The 16291-nt window shown below is 23.5% G+C and overlaps 1 protein-coding gene across 1 annotated transcript; it reads left to right on the top strand.

The window, feature by feature from the left end:
- The first annotated feature begins 353 nt into the window (after window positions 1–353).
- Window positions 354–11217, top strand: LOC145834786 (uncharacterized). Its single transcript, XM_082942298.1, has 11 exons — window positions 354–460; window positions 2378–2485; window positions 2934–3017; window positions 3346–3615; window positions 3777–3947; window positions 8198–8389; window positions 8535–8649; window positions 9661–9697; window positions 9994–10162; window positions 10505–10720; window positions 11033–11217. Exons 1-11 carry the CDS (start codon window positions 398–400, stop codon window positions 11138–11140), a joined length of 1533 nt encoding a protein of 510 aa, XP_082798424.1. The 5' UTR covers window positions 354–397; the 3' UTR covers window positions 11141–11217.
- Window positions 11218–16291: the final 5074 nt, after the last annotated feature.

Raw genomic sequence — 16291 nt, 5'->3', positions numbered from 1 at the left:
AGGTGTGCCGTGCATTAACAAACCCAAGGTGCGTAATCAAGTATGAACACGTTTTTATTTAGTGTGAGTGGAAATTTTTTTAAAAGCAGATTATATAAACGCATGACATCTATAGAAATGGTAGGATAATAGTTTAAATAAAAAGTAAACTGTTTTAAAAATTTGGTATATCTTGCTTTTATTTGCGACTTTGATCAGATGATTTGTATTAGTTTTAAAAGATATTTTACTTAAAAAATTTAAAAACCAATTAACATTTGTTTTAATGTGATAATCCTAGTTTATGTAAATACTGTTAAATAGACTAAAATATTTTGTTGGTAAAAAGGTCTGCATATTTAAAACTTTTTTTTAGATTTTTTAACTTTAAAGATAATGTAAAAGACTGCAAGGAAAAATGCAAGACGAAGGTTATAACTCGTTTTCTGTTGGTCGGAATAAAATCGAATCAGCACTAGAAGTACGTTCTTTTAAAAAACTGAAAGCTTGCAATTAATATAATTTTCAAAGCCGAGCTTAAAAGTTTTAATTAAACTTTTACCAAAATTGAAATTTTGCTTGGAATTCTTCCACAAGTAAAAGCTTTGATAGAATTTGTTGCTGCTTTCTAGTAAAGTTTCTGCCAAATGTCAATCAAATTGTTATCCTCATAAAAATGCTTAGTACAGTTAATTACATAAACAGTAGTTTTTTTTACCATCTAAAGATTTTTTAAGCAAAAACTTGTTAAATACTTTTCATAAAATAAAATTAAAGCTTAAATATACTTTAGTCGAATCTCTAAACGGTTTTTTTTGTTTGTTTAAAAGATGCGTTTTATTTTTTGCTAAGGCACAAATGTATAAAAAGATTAGTATTAAGTGTTAAATCAGGTAAAACTAATAATTAAAATAACAAATTTAAAAAATGTCTTAGTTTTTATTTTAAGTAATAAAAATAACAAAAAATTATTTAAATAAAATAGAAAAAAAAAATTTATCTAAAATTCGTTAAAATATTTTAAAACAAGTTAAATAAAAAACAAAGCCTTGTTTTTTGTTTAATAACTTATTTCGAAACTTAATTAAAAACTTTAACATATGTCATCTAAATAATTAAATAACTAGCCAAAAAAATATGTTCAATATTTTTTCAATATTTTTTAAACATTTTTAGTCTAAACTTGTTTTTTGATTTATAATTGTTTAACTTTGACTATTGAATTACAAGAAACAGCTTACTTTTTTAACGTTGTAGTTTCCAAAGTTAACCTTCGATTTAACCTTTTTTATGTTAATGCAAAAGCTAAGTTAAACTAATTAAGTTTTTATAAAATCTTAAAACTTAGTTATCAACTGTATAAAATAACTTTAAAAGACAATTTATATTTTAAGAAAAGTAGTTAAATCTTTTTTGAAACATAAAACTGTAAGTTAGACTGCGAAATTAATATACAAGATAATTTAAAGAAAAAGAATAAAACTAAATATTACGTAGAAATAATCAAAATTATGATTTAATGTAAATCTGTAGTAGAAAAGTTTGTAAGATTATTTCAAAAGATTATAAACTAATATTTATACTCTAGTAAACAAACAATAAGCATTTTTTATTATTTTTTTTTCTAAATTCAATCAAACATGTTTTAGACGAAACATGTTTTTGTTTCCAGGATTTTTAAAAATAAGAATAAACTTTTTTCTCCTTTAACGAATCAACTTTTGAAAACAATTCTTTAGTGTAACATTTTTTGGTAAGTTTTGTAATATTTTAGTTACTTTTAAATTATTAGTCTGACCATAAATGGTGCTAGGTGACAACAGTCAAAACGTTTTAAAAATAAAACTTATACAGATTAATTAAACTCTTATCTTTTATATTTTTGTACTTTCCTGATTTTATTAAACTTAAATAAAAGCTTCTAATTTCGTTTAAAAAAATAAGTCAATTTATTTATTAAAAATATTGTGTTTTTTTTTAAGTTTAGTATCAGCTTAGTTAGTAAGTCATACTAAAAACTTTTTCAAACAACATTTATACACAAGTTAATATTAAAAGAAGCATGTTTAAATACCTCGTTTATTTAAAAGAATTAAAAAACTAAACTTTTCTTAGACATACATTTTATAAGTGCTTTAGTTTAGATATTATAATTTAGTTGCAAAATAAAAGTATAAAATTAAATCTTAGTTTACTATTGTTTTAGTTTACCAAAGGATAGTTTTTTTTATTTTTTAGTTAATTAAAATAGTTTCCCAATTCCCACTTTTAAACAAAGTTCTCACACTTGATATTAAACTGTTTTGAAAAGCACTTTTCAAATTATATAAAAACTGCTAAATTAAAAACAAAATATTTTTAAGTGTAAAATGTGATTTCTAAAATGTATAAACTTTAGAAACTATGTTCCAAAAGAAACGAATTTTACGATACTTCAAATGACTGTTCAAAAAATTCCAAAAAAGAAGACTTTCGATCTTGGGACGAAATTTTTGACACTGTTGAAGTTATTTTTGTTTTTAATAGTTTGTTGTAAAACAATAACAATTAAAAACGAATTTATTTGTAATTAAGGCTTTAAACACATTTTAAGATTAACACTACTTTACTATAAGACTTTACATTTTGTTTTAAAAAATAATTTTAATAGATTTATTAATGCTCTTGTACACAATTAAGATTTACTTCATATCTTATATGTGTAATATCAAACTAATTTTCAATATTACCTTGTAGGAAACCTAAATTTTTTTAAGTATATAGTTCTTTTTAATATAGAGATGATTAATAATCATAATAATTTAAATTAGGTAAAAATCATAAAATTGCACTAGTATTTTCTGCTCGTTTAAATAAAAAAATACTAAAAAGTTTTTGATAAGTATTTTTATAAAAAACTAAAACATTATCTTTAAAGTCTTTTTCAAGAACTTTAAGATTTTGTAATTTTTTAGAGATTTTCTCAAAACACTACAACTTTACTTAGTTGGGTTGAAGAGTTTAAAGAAGTTCAACATATGAAGTTTGATTCTAGCAGGGCTAGTTAACTTTAGTATTGTTTTATTTTACTAAAACCTAACGCTATATATTGTTTTATTTTGAATGTAAAGAACGAATGAATTTTATGATATGTTTTGTGTGGTCTGTAAAAAAATAAAGTTAAATAGTTATTGATTTATGTTAGGTTCAATTAAGTTTTACATAGTCAAGTTTTGTTATATCTAATGCAGTTTTCTTACTAAAATAAAGTTAATACTTGTATCGTTTACATTAGTCATTGTTTTACAATAGTATGATTTGTGTTAACTATTCCAATCGAAAATATTAAGCATGAAAACAAAATGTTACAAGTTTGTTATTTTTCAGGATAAGCGACCTCCTATAGATCGTTGGAATGATTCTATATTGGGTCACATCAATCGAGTTTACAAAGAAGTGGAAACTGATGGAGAAAAGCTACAGAATGATTTTCTTCAAGAGCAAAAATTAGTGTCTTTAATTTTGAAAAATGTGTCAGAGGAATACGAGCATGTTGCAGCAGGCTGGTGCGGAGCGATGAGGGAACCTGCAACTAAAAACAAATTGAAAGACGAAAAGGATGAAAATAAAAAAACAACTGATTCTTTGCTAAACTATGTAAACTAGTTTATGACTAAATTTTCACGTAGTTATTGATAAGTTCTCTATTTTGTATTACTCTTTTTTTTTAGGAAACTAATTTATTTTTACTTTGTACAATTGTAACATTCTAAATACAATAAGATTAATAAAATTAATAACACCCTTTAATAATAAAGGATCACAAAAAAAACAATCATTGTTTACGTGAAGATGGTCAAAAAATCAAGCTTTGGTGGATTTTCATCAGAGAACGAGAAGAAGCGTTCTCGTGGATGAACGAAATCCAAAGAAAAATTGACACTTTGCATACATACTGTCCGCATAAACGTCTTCACGCCTTATACGAAGTATTTTTAATTTTATATCACTAATATTTTTATAATTAAGTGAAATATTCGTAATTTTTTTTTGAAAAAAAATCTAAAAAAAATTGTAGCTCTGAATCTTAAGTTGTGGTAAAGTAGCTGTATTTCTTAAAGGCAATTCAGGTTTATCAAAGATAATTTTGTGTACTTCGCTAAATTTTAAGAAAAGCATGCTTTTCTAAATATTAAGACTTATTTATACTATAACTATTTTATATTATAGTTTGACAAAAACTATGTAATCAGTAACGGTTTTTAATACCAATTTAGGTATGTATAAAATCATCTATAATTAATGAAGAATGTCTTTCCGGTGCATTCTTTAAGGAACGCTAGCTTAACTTGTGTCGTAGTAAAATATTTACTCCAGTAGCTTTTTAATGAAAAGCTTTATAAAACGAATTAATCGTCTACTGCTTTGTTTTAGAACCTTTTTTTTTTGTACAATATAAATATAAGTAGTATCAAAAGTTATGTTAAACCATAAATCATGTTTTTTTTAATTTATCTACTTATAAAAAACTTTTGTTTAATTCCTATAAAAACATTTATTTTATAGAACTTAAATGAACACAAATGTAAAATTCTAGGATTTAAAACCATCAATAAATCACTTAAAAAGGATAATAAATTTAATTTAAAAAGTTTCAGTTGATCTATCGACAAAAAGTGTTACGGTGTAGTGATTTTATATAATAAATTTTTTAGTACATACTTTAATTCAAGTCTTAAAGACAGAAAGTGTTTAGTTTTTGAGAATTTGAGACAATATATATGCAATTTTTTTATATTTAAAACTAACTATAGATAGCTTAAAAATTCAAAGTGATTTTAATTAATTTAAATTCCGTTGGTTTACCGACGTAAACTTATGTTGTATGATGATACAAAAACGTTAAAAAACAAATGTAAACTTTTTTTTCAGATTCAAAATAAGTCAAATATAATTAATTACGGTTTAATATCAACTATAAACCACTTGAATGTTATATTATATATATAAACATTAAATGTTATAAAACTTAGAAAATGTTTAGAACATATGGTTATACCAATGGTAACTAAAATTGTTTTAGTTATAAGTTTATGAGCTAGTTTATTAACAAGATATAGTATCATTATGATAAAGTATACTGATTTTATTACAATTGGTATTAAAGCAAATTTAAAAAATAAAGCAATATTATTTAGATACTAGTTTTGTGGAAATTTAAAAAACTCAATTAAATTAAGTCGTAGTCGAACAGTAGGAATGGCTTGGTCAGTTTATAATAAGCTGTATAATTTATATTTAAAAAAAAAATCAAATATAGATATTTTCATATATTTCTAAAAGGCGTGCGGAAAACTACTTAAAATAAAACAATTTTAAAATGCTGTTCATTAAATAAATACTTGCTTAAATTACATTCTACAAATAAACTTGCGTAAATTAACATTCATAACAAAGAAATGGACTTTTTAAATATAAGTATTTTAAATTCTACATAACCTTAATTTGTTTAATTTTTTTTAACTTATGCAAATCAGTACACGGCTTATTTTTAAATAGGCTAACGCTAGCTTATAATTTGTTATGACATCGTAATGAATTTAAAGTTTAAAACTATATGCATCTGTTTTCAAAGTGCTCCATTCTTGTTTGTGCTACTTTTTGTATTTGCATTTAAATTTTTTTTTTTTTTGCAAAATTGACGCTAACTATTTTAAAAATAACTAAACAAAACAATCAATTCTTTTAACATAAAAGAATAAGAAAATTTTTTTGTTTATCAAATCATCTAAACTTCCCTTTTACTTATTTTCCTCTTTTTTTGGAGGAAGGGATTTGCACAGACTACCAGAAACCGGTATAGAGCTGCCCCTGCTGTCTTTAAACTTCTTTGAAATGTATATATTAAGTATTTTTTTAAAGTAATAAAGAAATAATTAATTTAAGACTTACGTTTTCCAACTAGTACTAAGCTTAAATGATTATCTAATACACATCACGTATAAAAATTTAAGTTTCGTAAAAAACATAAAAAGCTGTGAAATATATCTTCGAATGTTTTTTGAAAAAAGTGAAAATAATTAATATAAAAATGTTTTATAACAGCTTTTTTTTTGTTTCTATATATTCTAAATGTTATCTCGTTTACAATAATTTCCTTCCAAATGTCATTAGGTTAGTTGCTAGTTCTGTAATAAAAACATAAAAGTTGTATTTATAAATTTTACTACTTACTCTTCTAAACAATACCGATAAACTTTTTTAATAGTTTATAAAGCAACTTATAGTTGAGCTTTTTGTAGTCTTTGTTGTATAAATATTTTAGAGTTTTTTATAAGCAAAAAAAAAGTTAAAATGTACAATTATTTTAAGATACAAAATACTAATACTTTGCTTTTTGGTATATTTACTCATATTTCTAAATCTGTAAAATCAGCAGAGCAGTTTAGTAAATCAATAAATTTGCTAATATTTTACATTGTTTTCTTTTAGCTTTTGAGATTACAATAAAAGTTCTGAACTTGTAAATAAGGAAAATAACGTCACTTAAAATATTTAAATGTTATTGTCAAAATAGTTTTTTCACTCGTTTAGAATAGTTTAAACGATATCATCAGTTGATTAATATATCTTATTGAAATAGATATTAAAGCTTTTGAATAAAATTTTATCAATCAACAGGGTATATCGTATAAATTATTTTAATTGGAAGAACATTATTTTGACGATAGAGATAAAAAGTTTTAAGTAATACTAAACATGATTAAAAAAATAAAAACATTGAGATTTAAGGTTGATTTTTTGTGCTGTGGTTAATTACTACTAACTTCAATCAAAATGCTATTTTCAAAGTCAAATTAAGATATTTTAATGAAGTTTTTATTTTTTTTATTGTTTTAAAATCCATTAAAATATTTATTGAAGTTGATATAAAACGTTTTACCACCGATAAATAACAATCTAAGAAAAATAAACACGTAGCTATAATAAAAACTTACGTGAATCAATATTATAGTTGAACTTAAACTGATTTTTTTAATTTTGATAACTTCAAATTTATAAAAAAGATATAAAAACTATATGTATTTTAGTAGTTTAATTGACAATTTTTTGTTTTAAAACACCTATAATTTTCTCATCAAAATTTATAAAAGTTTTTTAAACACAATAACAAATAATTTTTATTTCAGTTCAGTGCAAAAAAAAATAAATATTAAGTCTAATTTTCGTTTTTAAATACAACATTTGTTTTCATAACTGTAAATAATTATCTAAAACAGTAGAAACACAAAAAAAAGTTTGATAGTATGTGTATAAAAGTTTTACAGTCCTTAAAAGTTATTATAATTATAATATTTTTTTTTTAACTATTGTCAAACATTTTAAAGAACTTATACGATTAAAAACTATCTGAAACAACTATGTAACATGTTGATACAGTTTAAAAGTATATTTAAGAAACAAAAAATTAACTGTATTAACTAAAAGTTTTTTAAGTTTTTTATTTTATTTATAATATAATACACATATTTGTGTTATTTTAAAAATGTTTTTATGAATGTTTGAAATTTTTACAGTTGAATCTAAAATAAAAACAATTTTTACACACTTTTAAGATAGTAAATAATATTAAATATTTTTTTTTTATTCTAAATATTTTACTTTAGAAATACTAAATAGATATATTCTATTATTTAGTTATTATAAATAACTTTAATTTAGGTTACTAGTAAAACCTAGTAAATTTAGTTCCTTGTCCTACATTTAAGTTTAATGCCAATTAAAAGTACTTAGGTTTTAACTACAACTCATTTCGTTATAAAGAACTTTTTTGTAGATAGTTCATTAAAAACTTTAATGTACAACATATTTTTTGCCTCGAGTGCTTAAAAAATCGATAAATGTAAACAGAGTTTTACAAAAAGAGTAAAAAAACATTATTGTTGTGGCCTTAAAATATTACTACAAAGCATATAATTAATGCTTAATGACTGAGTTTAAGAGTTTTGACTTGAAAAAATTCAAATTTCATATGTTGGTTTAAATTAAAAAAATTAAAAGTATTAATAAAGTTAATGTTAGACAGTTTTTATATAGAATTTTCTACGACTATAAATTTCATGTTTATGATTTTTGTACTTGTTTATTATTGTATTGTTTACTTTCTGTTATTTTTTTTATGTAAGATCTAGCAAGGGTGCAAAAAAGTACTTGTTTAAACAAAAAAAAATGTTTTTAGAAGTATCTGATTGAAGTAAGAGAAGAAAAATCTTTTAAAAATTCACTGAACATCATCTATGACTTCATAGCAGAGTCGTTTCCAGAACTCCGTTTCCGGTTAAAAACATTAATAAATGAAACGAATCAGGCACAAGTTGATTTAGAAGATTATATAATAGAAAAGATAACTGGGTTGTCTGCTATTAACAAAGTGATTGTTTTGAGAGAAAATACTTCACAGCATAAACCGTACTTTAATAGTTTAAAAAAAATTTTTATTTATTTTTCTTTCAGTACAAATATTCATTCGATGTAAGAATTTAATTAAGTTCAATTTTTTATTGTAATTTTACTAGTCAAAGCAAGCCTCAAGACACCAGCACAAAGCTCAAGACCAGAAAAATGTATTAATGTCTCTTAAACGCAAACAAAAAAGTTTAAATAAAAACTCAGTAACACAACTTAACGATGGTTAGTATAAACTAAGTTATTTTAGCTTTTTTGGATAAAAAAGAAGTTTTTTTTTAGTTTAAACCCTTAAACGTCTACAAGCATAGTTCAAAGTTTTGTTTAACAACAAGTTGAACATAAACATTAAAAAATTATTAGCGATATTTAATGACTAATTTAGTTCAGCTTTAACACATTTAAATATTCATTTAAATTTTGTACTATAAAATTGTTTCAACTAAGTTTAATACTGTCGCATAAACACAAATCAAGATAAAATAAATAGTAAATACATTTAAAGTTAAAAAGTTGTTTAGAACATTAAGTTAGATAAAATAGGTTATTCAACCTTAGTACATTTTAAAAAATAGTTTGGTTTATAAAAATTAAGTCTTAGTAATAACCACCATTTAAAAGTATAATAAAAACAATATCGATATTTTTTTTTAGCTTTAGAGATTATTTTTTAACTTAAAAACTCCTTTACAACTATGTTACGATTTTAAAATTAGTTGAATGCCTTACAAATCTAAATATTAAAAGGTTTATATAACATTTTTTTTTCTCTAAACACTTTAAATATATTGACCTTTCAAAGGAGACTTTTAAATTTCACTTTTACATTTAAACTTAAATTTTTATGCTTTTGAAGGTCAAGTAGTTTTTGTTTTTAAAAATTAAAAATTTTGATACAAAAATTTTATTCTTAATTGTTAATCTCGCGGCTTTTTATAGCTTTGTGTTGCGTAACATAAAATTTTAACAACGCAATTGAAAAAGTTCAATTTTATAAACAAATTACGTTTTAAATTATTTATCCTTTGTAACTTTAAACTAATTAAAAGGACGACAGTACTAAGAAGTGTATGGTAATACGTATACTGTTGGATAAAAGTAGTAAAACTATGATTAACATAGTTGTACAGTTTTACTTTTAACTACTTTTTTATTAAAAGAATAATTGGTTTTTTACTTAATTTGTTAAGATTTTTTTTTTAAAAGCTTCTTATATCATTATTTTGTATCAAGCAGATGCTGAAACGAAAACTACTATTAAAGCCAAAAACATGTAAGTTTTATGAATTTAAGAAAGTACTTCAACTAACTTTAGTAAAAAACTAATTTTTTACCAAGTTATCAATTAGTATTACAACTAACCAAACATAGATTACCTTTTAAGATTATGAAAATTACTAATCACATGTCATAAGTACTCGTTTATTTGCAAATGTACGAAGTGAATTGCTTTTTTAGCCTTATTGGTATGGCTAGTTCAAAATAAGTTCATAAGAGAACTAACTTGAAGTTTATTCACATCGTTTAATATTAAATTGATAATAGCTTATATTGTATAACTTTTTACAGAATTACTGAAAATGAAAATCTCAATATAAACTTAAATGTTTTTTCCGAGAAAACTTTACAGCTACACCAATGGCTAAAAAATAAGGAGCTTGAGGCTATAGAGCTATTCAGCAGCAAACCGATTGGGTGGAATCCTGATATTTTAGCAGCATTCTTATCTAAAAATAAGGTTATCTAAACGACAACTCTTATTTTATTATAAATAAATTCAGATCAAAAAATAGATGTTTGTTAGGAACCATTTAATCATTAACGTTTACTTTTTGTTGAGTTGTATATATATCTTTATTATAAACTAATAAAATCATATTTTGTTATTGTTTTCTCAATATTTACAAATTATATTTTGCAATAAAACACTTAACTATCTGAATAAAGTATTACATGTTTTAAAAATTCATTTAAATTCAATTTAAATTAAGGAACACAAACAAAACTAGACTTAACTTACTGTTTTTTGATTTGGTAATAAAACATTTAAAACTGTTGCTGTTAATGTACACGATTTAAGGGGATGCAAGACGAAATAGCTGATCACAAAATAATCTTGAAAGCCGTAGAGCATGAGGCTAAAAGTAAACTTTATAAAGCTACAACTTTAGATGCAACTAACTTACAATGGATGCTCCTTATGCTTAGACAACGTATTTCAACGTTATCAATGTTTTGTTTAGACGTCCAGTGCCTTATTGAGAGACGAGTTGATGTCACAAAGTTACTAAGTCAGGTAAAAATTTATCATGATTTAGTTAAATAGGATTTTTTTTCTAATGTAGCATTCCTTTTTTGAGAAACAAATGATTTGTTTTATAATTTTTTGTTTAAACTTTAAGTAAAATAAAGTATTTAGGAGTAATTTTTTTATAATTCTCAAATATCTTTTAAATGTTGCTTATAAGTAGGAAAATATTTCTAAACTATTAAACTAAAATTATCTTTAGTTTTGTTTAGAGGTTTTAGTTGAATATGCGATTATTTCTCACGCTTAAAGTCTCAGTTTTGAAATTTAAACGATTACTAAACTTTTAATTGTCTATAGAATATAAATATTGATGAATTACACCATCCTGTTGACGATGTTTGGTCTGAATTGGCTGTAAAATTGACAAAAGATGACTTAACAGTTGATAAAGACTACAGTTTTTAAGAAATTAAAACAAATGTTTTACTGAAATTTTATTTACTTTCGACTCTCCAAAAATAAAACTAAAAAATAATTGTAAATTAAAGATCATAAATTGTTTAAGGTATTTTATTAAAATTGGTAGTATTGTTAGTTAACTCCTTTTTTATGTCATTAATTGCGTTTTTGAAAACTAAATAGATTGTTGTATTTCACTTAGATTAGTCTTTTTCTCTGTAAAATAACACTTAAGGACTGTGTTGCAGTTTATTTAAAGTACATTATTGTCATTAAGATAACGTAATTTTTTTTATGTATATCTTAGTGTTTTAATTTTTGTAATTTGAATAGATACACTATTATAATTAAAAATTTAATGCCATTTCAATGGAAACGATTATAGTAATTCATCTATAAAAGTCAATAACATACTGTGTTTGGTTTTTAGAAAATAACATTTTTTCTAGTACAATATAATAGAATTTCAATATATATCTATATGCTAAAATATAAATAATTTAAATTTAAAATATTAATAAAAAACTATAAAAAATAAGTTAAAGGTTGTAGATATTTTATTTATTCTTTAAACTAGAATACACAAAGTAATTGAAATGTTTTATACATAAAACAATCAGATAAAAAATATTGAAACTTGTGATGTAATTGAAAGCGTAATTAGCTTTCAAATTTATATTAATCAATGATCTTTTACAACTAAATCATTAATTAATAAAACTAACTTGTCTAATTTATTTTGAACATAAACATTTTTAAATAATATTGTCACCTCCTCTCAAGTATGCACTTTCTTTGGAGTACGCACTTTTTACCCTAGAAAAACTGTGTTCAAATTGCTATTTTCCAACTAGTATTAACAAAAACATTTTCTTAATTAAGCTTTCTTGTATTCAATCAATCTAAACGGAAAATTAAAATAAAACACATAAAAGCATTAGTAAACGTGCAGTACAATCCTTAAAAAAAGAGTAGTACAGTGTACAGCTAAAACGCTCATGGTCAATATATAAATAACACAACTATAAAAGTTTTTTTTTAATTTTAAACATTTCATAACATGAAGAAAACTGTAATCACGTTTATAACACTTATATTTGAAATTAGAATATAAGTATTTTTAAGAAACATTTTCAAAAAACAATGCTTAAAACAAAAACAACGAACAGTATAACTTAATTTGAAGTAGATAATTTAAAAACGGGTAGGTGTCAAAAATGTACGAAGTTATACTTTTACCTGAAGACACTTTTGCAAGTAGGGTAGTTTTTGCACGAAAACACTTTTGGACGGGTTAATTAAATCAAGTAAACCGTATCCGGGGTCAGAACAAAATCCAATTCACTCATATATCAGACAACTGTACTTTTAAATATCAAATCAAAAAGGCTATAATATAGCTTATAAAAAATACAAACCGAACTACCATTCCTAAAGCTTTCATCTATTTATTAGACATTTACAATGCAATAAAATAAACGGCTGTTAAAACACAAACAAATTTTAAATATAAAAACAGAATTTTTAAAGAAATATAGGCAAAAACTAGTTAATACAAAATTCAGGTAAACTCAGCTTTACTTATAAACACAAACAAAAATAAATTTTTAATATTAAAAAACAAATTGTTTTTGTAAATAAAGCATGTATCAAACAAAAACTGCGCTATGGAAGAAAAATTGCTTCCCTTTTAAACAAGCAAAAGGATGAAAGAAGCCTATACAAATCAAATTAAAGATCCCAATAAGAAAAGTATCAAAAATAAAAATGATCGTCTAAGATATTTAACCAGAAAGAAAAATAAACTAAATAAATTTACGAGTGAAATGGTTCTCAATAAAACAGATGAAATTTTAAATAACTATGATATACAACTTTTATCTCTTGGGCCCCAATTCATACCCAGGCCTAAGTGGGAAAGTAAAGTCATTCAAAAAGAAAAAGAAAATCTATTAAAACACATAAGGGCAATAGAATGGAAAGATATTTTCATGAATAAAGATGAAAGTATAAATGACAACAACTAATTCCATTGTAATTCAAGCAAAAAAATTAATGTTCCCAACTTCTCAAGACCTGATAAAAGTCAAATAACAAGAAATATTGAATCGTATATCCAAGTTGTTAGAAACAAATTCCGTAACTTAATGCTCCAGGTTATGCACATGCATAAGTTCAAAAATAGTTTGAATATAAAACTTCAAAAAGCACAAAAAAATAGAGAAATTGTTATCGGAAAATCTGACAAAGACGGCAAAATTGTTGTATTAAATTACAAGGATTATAATTCACTTATTACAGAATCTTTAAATTAAAATTACGAGGTATTACCTTATAATGAAAAAGAAATATTAGTAAAAATTAAAGAATTAAAAAAAAAGATTTGTCAAATCTTAATCGATATGTGGAAAAAGGACTATTTAGACGATAATTTATACTTTTAACAACTGAATTAAAAGAACAAAGGCTGGTGCCTTAAAAAAAGTCTCTGATACATCAGCAAAATACCTTGATAATAATAACTTCGGGTATATATATCCTTTATGGAAAACTCACAAAATAATTCTGAGAAATTTTAAACTGTCACTGTTACCCCTAAACCTTGGTCAATAACTTTTTTTTATGTAATAATTTTAAGTTTTTACTATTACTGTTACCCCTAACCCTTACCCTTGGTCGGTAGTTTTTTATTAGTTACTTTTAATTTATTAACATTTTTATTTAATTTTTCTTTTACTGTCTTATAAAGTTGTCACTCGTGCAAAAGTGTCTTTGTGCATATTTGACCCGACCATTTAAAAAAATATTCAAAATTGAAGGTTTTTAGATATTTTAGACTTTTTTCTAATAACAGTTTTAAACATTTGAATGTTATAAAAATCTGACTGTAAAGTTTTATATTTTTATAAACAGCAAGTAGCCATAACTTCAGGGTTTTTTTTTGATTTTTTCATATTATTAGAAAAGTTGTACATATCAAAATTAAACATTTTGTAAAAATAAAAAAATAGATCCGGATTTCTTGAGTACGCACTTTTGGGTGCTGTTAAAGTGTGTACTCAGTAGGAAGGTGACTTTATTCTACATGATACAACTAAGTGGTCTAACAATGAATATTGTAGTTACCAATAAAAATAGTTTTATTTTAAAAGTTCAAACTTAAAATCAAAATATTGCATAAATAGAATTTGATTTAAAAAGCTATAATAGTAAAGTTTTTGAAGCTCTTTATTTTATTTATAATTAGCCTTCTGATCGAATGTACTTTTGACTTAACATATAAAGTATAAGTTTTTAGAGTTGTCCTAATATAATTTTTGTCGTTTTATGTTTAAAAATTATATACAAATCTATAGAGCATTGTTACATTTGTTTAACTCATTTAAGAGCTTTACAACTCTATTTAAGAAGGACTACTAAAAAGAAGTTTCAAATATTTTAAAAATAACTTTCTTTTTTTTATTCACACTATTTTTAATATTGGGCATCAACAGCAAAAGCGAGTTACAGTATAATCAGTATCATATAAAACGGCTGTTATTGGTAAAATAAAGACTGCTAAAAAAACATTAGAAACAACAAACATTATGATAAAAAATATCTTAAAGCGTTCTTAATCCAAATTATCTATTATACAATACATATTGAAACACTCATCTTTAAATATTTACCTAAAAATTCTAAAAACATTATTACTTCAAATTAAATTCATTTCTAAAAATAGTATCTTTTAACATTTGAACTTCAACAAGTTTTTTTTGTCATTTTTGCTTTCCTAATAAAATGAAAACCGATTGTTCGTCTTATGTTATTCAATAATATAAGAGCAAAAATAAACTGCCAAGTAATTAAACTTGCCCACCCCTCCCCCCTTTTTTTTTTTGCTAAATAGTTGTTTATTTCCAACTAAACTGTTAAAATCGCTAAACGAAGGCGATACCGCCAACTTTAGGAAGTCGTGGTTTACACAATGTTAAATGTCAAAGTTTAATCCCTTAGTTATTACTTTACGCTGAACAGACCAGGTTATTTTATTAATCTATTTAAAATTGAGACGACTTTCAAGTTATTATGTAGAGTTTTAAACCGTAGAATAATGCATGCTACATTAAAAAAAAATTATTCTAAAAGGGTTTTTATCGCTTATAGTAGTTGTGTTGTTCGTTTTAGTAATCTATGAGAGTTTTTTAATGACTAAATTAGTATTACTATAAAACTTAAAGTGATATTTTTTTTAATTTGTTAAATATCTTAAAAAGGTTTTTAAGTTTTTGTGAAAATTTTAAAAACTAATTTAAGCTTTATTTAAATTATTAGTATGAGTAAACTCGAAAAGATTTGTTAACTATATGGTTTTGCGTTATTAGAAAATTATATCTTATTCTAATTATAAATTACTTAAATCTGATCAACAGATCAGGTCAAGGATCAAAAACTTATATTTTAAGCTAACATGAAGATTGGTTGGAATTAAACAAAATCAAATTTACATTATTTACGTTATTGTATCCATATTTCATATTTAGAAAATAATTCATGTAAATTATTCAGTCTTTTTCAAATCGTGCTCTTGTGTAAAGAAGTGCAAACCAAATTATTTGACCGCCAACATAAGTTTTATAGTTAAGATTTTGTTTCAACTAGTAAATATTCTATCATGCCGTTTTCTTAAAAGCTGCTCAATGATAATTTTAGCAAGTTTAAAATCTATGCAGAAAAAAAAATCAATTACTTTTATAACATATTTTTACTATTAAAAAGTGTTTAATCACATACTTAAATTTCACAGAACAAACTTTTAGTGTTAAACTGAGCACAGTTTATAAAACTTAAATAAAAGAAGGAAAGATTGCTCTCAAAATTAAATCAGGGTCAGAAATTTATTTACACTAAGTATAAGTTGCAAAAATATTAGATGAAATAAATTTGTTGTGCATGGATTTAGTATAAAGAATGGTGACTACAAATGTTAGCCGATGAAATTAACTTTAAATGTATATTTAATTAGAAGCAATCTATCACGTTTAAAAAACTAAAACTTTTTTTTTCAATTGGATCATAGCATAGAAAAAAACGAGCTTCAAACTGCATGAACCAAATACACTGATTGGTGATAAGATAAAACCAAGTATCACGGCTTAACCCGCAAAAATAGCT

Source organism: Thalia democratica, chromosome 4 (genome assembly GCF_965202585.1).
Source record: "Thalia democratica chromosome 4, ktThaDemo2.hap1.1, whole genome shotgun sequence".
Taxonomy (NCBI): Eukaryota; Metazoa; Chordata; class Thaliacea; order Salpida; family Salpidae; genus Thalia; species Thalia democratica.
Note: the sequence above shows the minus strand (reverse complement) of the source record. Positions and strands in the feature narration are given on the sequence as shown.